We start from the raw sequence: 12,052 nt of genomic DNA, 5'->3' as shown, positions 1-12,052 counted from the left end.
CTGTCCTTAAAAGCAGGTCCTCTTTGCTCCTGAGGACATTTGTATCGAAAGAAGAGGAGCCAAATGGAACAGGTGGATGAGGAATATCTACTCACTTCTCCTGTGTTATTCTCGGATGCCCCAATCTCCACGCCACCTGCATCATTTAGCAGTCCTGATTCAGGAGCACAGGGCCTGGCAGTGTAGAAAGCTGCTCCCTGGTGCTGCCTGGACTGCCGTGGGCTGCTGGCAGCCCTGTGGTCTCCAAGCAATCTGTCATTTCTGCTTTGTCCCAATAACCTTTGCCAATAACAAAAGCAAACAGGTACCTGAAAGTCAGGGTTGCCAATATAGAGAATTTGCCCTTCCTTTATCTTAAAAAACACACCGGTGTCATTAGCACCACAAGAAGTCATTAGTTCTTGAGCAGGTTCATTTAGAACCAAGGTCACCTATGGGCATGTTATAATTTTAGGCCCCCAAATATGTGGTCATCATCTTTGTTATGCTTTTTACTCTCTCTTGACCATATTCTGCAGATAGGAGGAAATATTTGGGGAGGTAATAACTGGTGTGTGTGTGACTCTGTCTGTGTAGCAAAAGAGAGATACAAACAGACTCCTATATAATGCATGCATACGGACATAATTGTTATTCCCCAAATATAAGAGAAAGAGTTAACTACTCAGATACAGAAGAAGGCACTGCACCAAAAGTGTGACATTTCAGCTTCCATTGAGATGGCGTGCAGTGCTTTAGACTAGGAACCTCCAAATGCCTACAGAATTGGCACTTGAATATCAGTTATTGGGGCCAGGCCTGTGTTCTGGGTACTGGGGACAGCACAATAGAGGGTCGTAGGATTATAAAAAACTGGAAGGTTCATGCCCAAACTGGAAGGTTCAGCAGCCTTACCTTCAGTTTCCTGTGACCTTGCAGAATGCAGGTCCATTGTTGCCAGATTTTCATATCTCCATAAAACTGGAAAAAATATATAAGCAAACAAGCCTTCAAATTAAAAACAAAAATGTGGATGTCTAATTCTCCCATCCCAACCTCAGCTTCAGCTTCATCTGTTATTCATTATTCAGTTGTCCTTTTCTCATTTCCGGTTGCTAGTTTTTCTTTATATATTCAGGTTACACCCTGGGCAATGGCCTCATTTCATAGACGAGGTCACTAAAGCACAGAGATGAGAATTACCCGGTTTGCACAATTTATGGCAGAGATGGTATCTGAAGTGTGATTTCAACTTTGCAGCCAATACCATTTCCAAGATGTCTTAGTCACATGTTTCTATCTAAACGATGCATCAACATCAATGTTACTAAAACAACTGAAAGTTTATTGCTGATATTGGATTAGGGAGAAGCTAGAGAAGATCCTATTATTGAGTCAAAAACAAATTTCATATAATTACACTTCCCATGCAAATACTGGCCTGTATTATATTTACCAATCATGGATTTTTGGAAGTTATTTTGTTGACTTTAAAAATAACGTGATGTTATCAATAAGCAATATTTTCTAATAGATGACATTAGGATATTACTAAATCCTCACCTCTATCCACTGCAAGCATATAGAAGGATTTCCAGTCAAAACCCAGGTTTTATCTCATTTATTTGGGATCATTTATTTGAATAGTATATCCTTGTCAAGTCATACTGAGGTTTCTGATTAGCTCATGAATTCTGTCAAAATTAAGAGTTGCCATGCTGGCAATATTCTTAACATGAAAGAAAATTACTTAAACTACACTTGTTAGAGCATAAATATACTCATCAGTGAAACTACTAGCCCATTTTCCTTGTGAAAGATCAATTTACTAGAACAAGGCAAGATGGACAGAAAAACTAATTTATTCTTTTCTTTTAGAAAAAGGGATGCTTTTGGGGAAGCATTTGAAACATGCTTTGCAGATAGTTAAGTCTTATGTAAGTATATGAAATAATACATGAAAATGATACAGTGTAATCCCTGACATTAAGAAAGCAGTACATTATTTAGACTTATTAATCAGTGATTTTTATCCCTGTTATATTGTACAATGGTTTATTTCCTATGAAAAACTGTATTTGGGATTCATGGAATATACCAACATGATTGAATATCAACATTTAACTTTTCTCTGCGGCACTGGCCAAAATTTGTTGAGGAGACAAAGTCCCTTTTCTTTGGGCCACATCATTTCACTCTTAACTTTTGAATAATCCCTAATTCAAGAAAATATTTGTTGAATCAAAAATGTTCCTGAGAATACTGCTTTAATGAGTACTACCTAAGGCTTGAATTTGAAAACAGCTTTGATATATTACTTATGTTTCTTTCTTTCGATTGTTGGAGTGCCCATTGAAGGGAAATAGCTGAATGTATGTGGACAACTGACGTCCAAATATGTGGATTTAGAGCTCAAGGTCAATTCACCAACTCCCAGGTGGTAGTCTGTGCAAAGATAGGAGTATTGAGGATCACCAGTATTAATGAAAACAATTTTAAATCTTTACCTTTTAGTACTTGAATACCTTTCATAAAGAGAAGTGCTCAAAAGTATTTTGAAGAGAACTTATTGTGCACCTCACCCTGACATAATTGTGATGCCAGAAATCCAAATTCTATTCAACAATGTAATGTGGTTTCACATTGTCATTAACATCCAGTCAGTGTTTCATTATTGTTTACACATTGGACACTCTCTACAACTAGATCCTTTGAGCATAAATTACACTTCATCTCTCAGGATTATAAAAATTTCGTGCATTATAACATCCAGAGACATTTCCCTGCTCTTACATCAGTTGAAAACTAGAGCTAATGGGCAAAGTAGAGATAGCTACATACAACAGGAGCAAATATTACTGCTTGACCGACGGATAACTTCGGTAATGCAGAGAGGAGAGGATAGTCTCATTTATAATGTCGAAAATTGAGTTTCCTCTTTAAAGGACACAGCAATTAAATTTTAAAAAATATTTGAGTTTTATTATGTAAGAAAAAAACAACCCTCTATTTTAACAGGTTCATTGAATTTTATTTATTTTACTTGCACTTTTCCATTTGTGGGTGGAATTTATTGTAGTGACTGTTTTTACACTGAATGAGATAAAAATCTTCAAGATGTTATATAAAACTTTGAATCTCTTGTCATTGTCAGTAAAATATATATACTCTCCCTAGCCAAGCTATAGTTCATTGTTTAAATCCTCAGTCTTCCCTCCTTTCTCACCCCCATGTATTGTTGTTTTAGTTTCTGAAAGAAAACCAATGAATCAATAAACATAAGCTGTGGGTAGTGTTGATACCACATGCAAATGATAAAATAACATCTCAAATTTGCTTTTGAGCTCCTCTAGTAATTTTATCACTTCAGTTATTCTTGTTTCCAAGTCCAGATATTCTCTTTAGATTTACTTTTTAAATTATTTTTATCTCTTTATGGAGATTCTCTGTTTAATGCATTGTTGTCATAGTATTCTCTTTATTATTTGAATCTACATAGCTTATTTCATTCTTGCAATTATTATATAGCAATTCTTCCTTATCCACGTGGGATATTCCAAGACCCCCAGTAGATGCGTGAATCCGCAAGTAGTATTGAACCCTGTATGTACTATGTTTTTTCCTGTACGAACATACCTATGATAAAATTTAATTTATAAATTAGGCACAGTAAGAGATTAACAATAAGAATAAAATAGAACAATTATAGCAATTTACTATAATAAAAGTTATGGGAATGTGATCTCTTTCAGCAATCTAGCATAAATTTATTTTTCCTTCTTCACTATTTTACAGATAAGAGTCATTTTTTACCATAGGTCTTGCCATAGGTCATATATATATATATATATATATATATATATATATATATATGTATTGAATATGTGTATTATGTGTAATAATATGTGATATATATATATATATATATATATACATATATATATATGGTTTTTTTTTTCCTTATTGAGTTGAGAACTTTCATCTTTTCACTTCAAGGAAGCACTTTCTAGCTTCTCCTTAGCATATCCAGACTTCCAGCACTACTATTCTTGGGCTTTGGGGCCATTTTGAAGTAAAATAAAGGTGACTTGAACGCAAGCACTGGGATTCTTTGACAGCCAATCTGATAACTGAGAGGGCTGCTAAGTGACTAACAGGTGGGGAATGCAGCGTGAACACCCTGGACAAAGGGATGACACATCCCAGGCAGGTCGGAGTAAGACAGCATGCGATTTCAGAATGGCACACAATTTAAACCCTATGAGTTGTTTATTTCTGGAATTTTCCATTTACTGTTTTTAGACTGCAGTTGACTGCAGGTAACTGAAAGTGTGGAAAGAGAAACTGTGAATTAGAGGAGGCTAGTGTACGGCTTTGAAGTTAGCCTACTATGGATGCCATATTTTGCTCATCTTCCTGGTATTTTAGGTTATGTATGGAACTGTTGCATGCTTTGCCCCAAATGAAGTAAGAAGCCTCCAGTGGTAAAGGTGTCTGTTGACACAACTTCTCCTTCACTGGTGGTATTATTGCAGAAATGGAGCTAAAGAGGTCATGAGTGTATTTCCAGTTTAAAACATTATGTATAAGCATTCGTATAAAAGTTTCCATTGTGTTTTTTGAACAAATATTCCTAACTTTATCCTATGGCTTTGGTTGATTTCTATAATCCTGAAACTATTGCTTTAGAAGACCTGTCAAGTTTTATTGCTTTTGGGGAGTGGATTTGCTCAGGTCCTTACTATATCATTTTAGAAAGTCCACATTAATTATTATTATTCCTCTTTCTTGAAATAATGAGGTTCAGAAGGAAATGCTCAATGGACCAAGTCAATATATGAAGTGATGTCTGACTCTTGTGGCTATGTTCTTTATGCTACAATGGCAGAATATCAAATATACTAAAGCATATTAAGGAATACCAAAATGCCCATGGTGAGCCATCCTTATCATCTATAGCTTATTTAGGATGACTTTTCCTTTTGACATGAAATGACTATGCTTTTCTCTTTGCATGTAATATTTTATAAGATTATCAAATTTTCAAACAAAGCATAGATTGTTAATCAGGGAGATCTATTATATATTTTTTAAAGATGAATTTTTAAAATATCTGTTTTGAAATGAATACAATTATTTAAAAATCTGGCAACACCACTTTCAGTGTTTTAGGCAAATCAACAGACCTATATGAATTTCTTCTTTTATAACTACACACTACTTATGGTAAGAATCAAAGAAAGTAATACTCGTATGCATAATTATACTTTGATCGATTATGAATGAGGAGATCATCCTTTCTATAATATGTGTCACATATTATACTGTTTTTCCCCCAAAAATAAGACCTAGCCAGACAATCAGCTCTAATGTGTCTTTTGGAGCAAAAGTAATACAAGACCTGGTCTTGTTTTAGTATGACTGGGTCTTATGTTCCATAAGTTCCATGAGACCCGGTCTTATATTAACTTTTGCTCCAAAGACGCATTAGAGCTGATTGTCTGGCTAGGTCTTCCTTTCGGGGAAACACGGTAGTTAGAGAAAGACAGTAAATTATTAACCAAAAACAAAAAGAACCTTAATATTTTACAACGCCATTGAAACTTTGACCTCTCTTTAGACCCTAAATGTTTTATTGAAAAATAGTGGGATTTTGAAAATGTGTATAATCAGCATTCTTTCAAATAAAGTTTTGAAGTTTGCTAACAATGAGGAGGACCACCTTCCCTTTCTTTGTGAAATAATCCTAACACCAAACATAATATAGTTGCTCAATTAATGATTATCAAATGAATGTATGAATCTCTATTCTGAAAACAAATCACTAATCAATTGAATTAGCCAAATTCAGCTGGCTCATATATTATGTTTGACAAACAGTGTAGTTTCAAAATTGGAATTAAAAAGAATTTCAATATCAAATGTTTTTTTTAATTTGGTTGTGTTATTTTTTTTTGCTAACATTGGAATATAGAGCAATACACAGCATCTTTCCGCACATGACACCAAATAGTTGTAGCTGAGCCTAAGGAGACTGTGCATATACTGTTTTCAACAGTCCTCACTGCTTCCTTTAGTGTCATATTGGGTCTAGTTGACACAGATATGTTATTTTCCGGTAATAGACCTTGTGACTCTGAGTAAACTTTTAATGTGATATTATCTTTGAATGAAAGGTCTGTCCCTTATCACCAGCAGCCATCCTCGATACTAAAGTGCCTGATAAATGTTGAATCATCCTTCAAAACCTAGCACAGCCAACACTTTCACGGGAACACGTCCCCCATACCACTTCCCAAGTATAAATCCCCTATGCCTTGGACATTTATTGGTTGTTGTACATCTCGTATAAAGTGTTGTGACTTTAGATTCACTTGAGTTCTCTATAAAATGATGAACTTGCCAAGAGCATACTGTCACCTTTATCTCTGTAATCTCAGTAGCTACCACAGTAGCTGAAAGTTTCTGAGTCTCAAGTGTTAGTGTTGAAATGGCTAACAACTCATAGGGCTGGAATTATATCCCAAGTCCACTGACTTGTGGTCCAGGGCCACTTTATTTCATCTTATAGTTCAAGTTTCAGCTTCGATATTATTAGTTCCGACAGATTCAATTATCTAACCTTGTGAAGAGTGGCAAGGTTCCCGTTCTGTGTCTCTCAGCATATTGTACTTTTATCACAATATTGATATTATGTTTGCCTGATTCTCTGTCTTCTGTCCTGATCAGAACTGAATTCCTTAAGGAAAAGGACCCCAAAATATTTATATTTACATCCCTATCATCTAGCACATGCTTAACGCAGGGTAGACACTCAGCAAATGTTAGTAGAATTTAGCTGAATGAAACTAAATTAACATTTGGAGTTAATGTATTTGACTGCATTTTGGCTATAATGTAATCAAGTCAGATATTTTTTCTTGTTGGTCACAGAGCTGGATAGATTTTAGAAAACTCCAACAGAAGGTCTTAATAAACAGGTATAATGAAATTCCAACAGGTGGTCAACAGTAAAGCCAAGTCCACCCTTATTTTGATTCCTTAGATAATTATTGAATCTTGACACGGATGTAGTTTGACAGTGAAAATAATCATCATTCACTACATTCATTTTTATAAGAGCCAAGAAATCAATGAATGTGATGGTTTAGCTAGTTTATGTGGATGGTGGTATTTGGATTGAATAAGTCAAGTTAGCTGCAGGATTTTAAAATTAATGATTATCCCAAGTCCTGAATAACTAATTAGGAAAATGCATGTTTTATTTCTAAAAGTACAATCTATTTTCACCTGGCCACCATTGACACAAAGATTTTATCTCACGGGTCTTGTCTGTAGAAAACAGGTACACTTTGATGCCTATCGTTGAAATCATTTTTCTGTTGTCTTTCAAGTAATTATAAGTATTCTGTACTTTCATTTGACTTTGTGGTTGTATAAACATCAAGGAATGTAAGAGCTCCAGGGGAGCTTTTAAATAAAACTATAATGCTCAGACTCCTCCCCCAAAACAATTAGACCAGAGTCTCTGCAGAGTAGATCAGAAAACAAATTTGCCACATTAACTATAGATATGAACAAAATCTGTCATTTCAGCATTTTGATTTTGTTCTGTTAATGTTTTATATATTCTGAGTTGAATTGCTACTGGTAACACCAGATACCAGGTGTTGACTAATTCTTCTTCTTTTAAAGTTATAGTTTTGGATAATTTAAAATGATAGTTTAGGATCATACTATTGCTAAATCTTCAAGAATCTTTTGAATAGCTTAGATTCCTGCTAGCACTTGGCACTTTCTGGTGCTCCTGCCTGGAAATGTTTTAAAACAGGGCAATGGCAGATCTTATTGATAATATGAAACAGAGAGTCAAACATTTCATCTTGTTATTGAATAATAGCTTTATTAGTATAATAGAATACAGTATGACATAAAATTAAGAGCTTTTGCTAAACGTTATAAAGCAATACATGCATCTGCCATAAACAACCTCGATTCATGTTAGGTTTTATTGCCACTTCACTGCACTAAGGTGCAATAAACATTCAGTGTCATCTTTTAAAAAATATTCCTGGGAGTAAACAGGAACTGTCCTCTATAAGAGTGTGTGTCAAGGAAGACTTAACTAGTATTACATGGTTTAGCAAAGCACTGTAGAAAAGGTACATGGAATAATTTGTCTTTGATAAATTGTGCAATCAATTTATACAATAGAATACTATCCACATATACTAACAAACTAAGAAATGATAGAAATGCAGTCATTGCATAGCAGAAAGCAGACTAATAAATATTCACATCTAATGAGCAAAATACAGACCAAATGTTAGCCATGAGGACTCTGGAAGATAAAATGCTCTCAATAAACACATTAGGTTAACGCCGAAAAATAACAAGATAAACAGCAACACGGAAGTTAGAGCCATATTTTATTTTATTTTCTATACATATCTACACAAGGTACCAGAGGATGAAACATCCTTGGTTCAGCCTTTGTTGGCCTAGCTCATCGAATTTAGGCAGGACCAAATCAAACAATAAAGCGCATTTAAAAAGAAAAGCGGAGTTTGTTTAGGAAAACACAGTGTATTTTCCTACATCATTGGATAGCAGCTTTTTGAGAAAATACATTGCTCTAAGCGTGGGTATGGATCCCAACTGTCATATTTGGCAATTATGCTGATAGGTTTATGTTGTAGTATTTTAAATATGTCTAGACCATGACCTAGGGATTCTGGATGCTAATTTTAAATATCTCTGCAACTCTATCAGACAAAAGGAGACTTCAAAAATACCTTCTGCATAAATATTTATCTCTAAAACACCTGGGAAATAGTGGAACAGACTAGAATTTTCATAGGGAGCATTAATGGACCTCTTGCAGTTAAAGCCCTTACATAATATACCTACAAATATATTGCTACAGTATAAATGAAATCTAATAATATTACTCAATAAAAGCTATTCTGTACATTCTTTCATATATATATATTTTTTAATTTAATGCTACATATGGTACAACACTTGTTGAAATAGTTGTTATGAGCAAAGATAGCGGTAATATACAGTTGATTTTCTAGCTCCCACTAATGCTTTCCGTGTTCTTTCTATATTACAAGAGCCTCAGATAAGGAAATGTGGCATAACTTGAGCACATAGAAACTGACTTGCTGCCGTCCGCCGGTCAACAGTTTAAAACTGTAAGCTTTCCCTGTGTAAGTGGACTTCATACGTGTATATCTTAAATTCCATCTGATCCTTGCAAGCTGTTCTGGTCTTAAATGCAGGCGCTAATGGTATTTCCATAGCGCTTAACAACATTCTAACAGCTAAGAGCGGTGAGTCTTACACAATATTTTAAGAACACAACTTTAAAAAAAAGTAAAAAATGTACAATCTCATGCTGTATATTTACATATATAATTTATATATTCTATTTTTACTAGTCATAAATTTCAATCTAAAGCTTTTGATGTACTGTTATATAAAATAATACATTCAACAATTCTAGAGCTTGCAAAATATTTTTGCCCTTCTAAAAACATCTTCATAATGAGAATCAAGTGATTATTGGACCTATATGCTGTCTGGAAATAGACAGGGTGGGAAAGGGAATCTTTTTAAAATTATTTATTTATTTATTTATTTATTTTTTAGTTTTTATTGAGTGTATATTTCTGTCAAAACGATTCCTCATCAAGACAGGTGATTAAAAACTCAGATGATTGCAAAATAGCCTATTTATAGCATTTCTCTCCATTGGATTAAATGTGCTGTACAGTGAGGAACTGTCCCTTTGCCTATGCAATGTCCATGAAATTTAAAATAGTATTTAGCAACAAAATAAAACATTAGGCATTTGTAAAAAGAGAAAGCATGGGGAATTTTATCTTTGGAAACAAAATGTTAAAGTTATACCTCAGTTTAAAAAACAAAACAAAATGTATGCACACCATAGTTTGTGTAATAAAGACATCAATTCTTTAAAATTTTTCTGCATTAAACATTTATAATTTATTTTAAACACCTTCACATAAAAATATTTTTGACATATACAGTATCTTCTTTCTTTTTCTTTTTTAGAATATTTGGAAATATATATCTACAGATGACCTGGAGTAATTGTGTTTTTTTTCTTCTACTTTTCCTCATATCTTTGGACCTACTTCATCCTCCTTCCCCCTCTTTCTCTTTCTGTCTCCTTCTGTTGTGATTTTGCGCTCTCTCTCTCTCTCTTTTTCTCTCTCTCCCTCTCTCCCAGAATCCTGTCTCTCAGCTGCATACTCTGTTCTGCTCTGGACTGCCAGTCAGGGGTCTGTTGTTCTTGTATGAATTGTGGGAATAAGGAAACCTTCAAATTCTTTAAGACAGAGGCAATAAAGCAGATGGGAATTACTGCGTTGAGAACAGAAAGCAATTCCCAGTGCAGAGGAGGGAACAACAGAATGCGAATAAAAGGATCTATTGATGTGGGGTGGGGGCTTTTAGCTGAGGCTCTCTGTTTAAATATGTAGCCCAGTACACCAAGTTAAAGATTCCAAATAGCAGTGGGAAGGCTATTCTTGATAGCCGGTCAATTTTGCTGACACTGTTAAAGGTTTTCTTGGGTTCTGGTGGTTTTGTTTCTGGCTTGACTTCTTTTGGTTCTATGGTTGCACTTTTAGCAATGGTGGCCAAGCCAGGGTCACCCCTGGCCATATTAGGGGTGTAACTGGTTGCTGTCGGAGCATAAGTGTTGTTTTTCTTAATAAGAGGATCCTTCACTTTCTTCGGCTGTAGGAGGAAAGAATAAAAGCATTTTGTTTAGTAAACGGTGAGAAGCAAGTTTATAAGATGCTGGGCAACGTGACCTTTACTTTGGAAGCCACATCTGTGTTTTATTTAAAATCTAAGAAACGTCATTTATTTCTGTATTATTGGGATACATTAAAAATGCAGACACCAATATCCAGTTATAAGATTCACAATTTGGGGATCTAATGTGCAGCATTATGCTAACAGCTGATAGCTGTCATTTATTTGTTACTAAGAGAATAGATTTTTAAAATTTTTTGTTATTTTTCATTTACAGTTGGCATTCAGTATTATTTTACATTAGTTACGGGTGTACAGCATAGTGGTTAGACATTTATATAATTTACGAAGTGATACCCCCGATGGGTCTAGTACCCACCTGGCACCATACATAGTTAATTACGATATTATTTACTCTATCCGGTGTTGTACTTTGCATCCCTGTGACAGAATAGATCTTAAACGCTCTCACACCAAAAGACATGGTAACGCTATGATGGGGTGGAAATGGTAGATAATGCTGTGCGGATAATCAATTCACAGTATATAAATGGATCAAATCAACCACATTGTATACTTTAAACTTACCTGATGATATGAGTCAGTTACATCTGGATCAAGCTGGGAATATAGGTACACAATAGTTCCAAGGCTTTCCTATCAAAAGATGGAGTCTATTTCCCCACCCATTGGATCTAGAAATGGACGGGTGACTTTGGTAGAGTGATGCAGTTCCAGCTTAGGAGCCTATCCTCCAGCAGCTTTGCAACCTCAGCCTTGACCCTCTGGAAACATGCCACTGCCCAGGGAAGAGGCCTGACCTAGACTATGGAGTGACAGAGACCATATGCAGTGAGAGGCCCAGCCAGCATCAGGCCCCACATGGGAGAGAGGCCCTTGTGGGGGATCTTCCCACCCTGGTGGAGCCTCGGTGTAACTGCAGCCACATGAATGAGTCCAGGATAGGCTCCTGGAAGTACCACCAGGCTCTTCCCAGCCCAAATGCTTGGTGGTTCTTTCAGGTCACTAACTTTGGGGTGGTAGGTTTTGCAGCAATAAATTGCTGAGCCAATTATTATTTTCTCCTTCTCTCCCTGTTTCAGATGGGCAAACGATAAAACAGGGTTATTCAGGGTATTCTGAATCCAGTTCTTGCTCAGTGTTAGCTGCTTATCAATGTTATCTATGCGATAATTGGCAGGCGTTTCGTAGGGTTTCTGTCATGTAGACATTTCTAAAACATGGAGGGCCTGGTTCTGGTACATGTGGTCTGTGGTAG

At 35.5% G+C, this 12,052-nt stretch overlaps 1 protein-coding gene across 1 annotated transcript in view; it reads right to left on the bottom strand.

Annotated features, from left to right (window-relative positions):
* Positions 1-9,644: 9,644 nt before the first annotated feature.
* Positions 9,645-12,052, bottom strand: part of GABRA1 (gamma-aminobutyric acid type A receptor subunit alpha1) — a 52,924-nt gene continuing 50,516 nt past the window's right edge. Inside the window, exon 10 of the mRNA XM_081036110.1 lies at positions 9,645-10,752. Within this exon, the coding sequence (XP_080892236.1) occupies positions 10,441-10,752 (312 nt within the window). The 3' untranslated portion in view covers positions 9,645-10,440. The remainder of the gene's footprint in view (positions 10,753-12,052) is intronic.

The sequence above is a fragment of the Rhinolophus hipposideros genome, assembly GCF_964194185.1.
Source record: "Rhinolophus hipposideros genome assembly, chromosome: 23".
Classification (NCBI taxonomy): domain Eukaryota; kingdom Metazoa; phylum Chordata; class Mammalia; order Chiroptera; family Rhinolophidae; genus Rhinolophus; species Rhinolophus hipposideros.
This window is presented reverse-complemented; position numbering and strand designations above follow the sequence as displayed.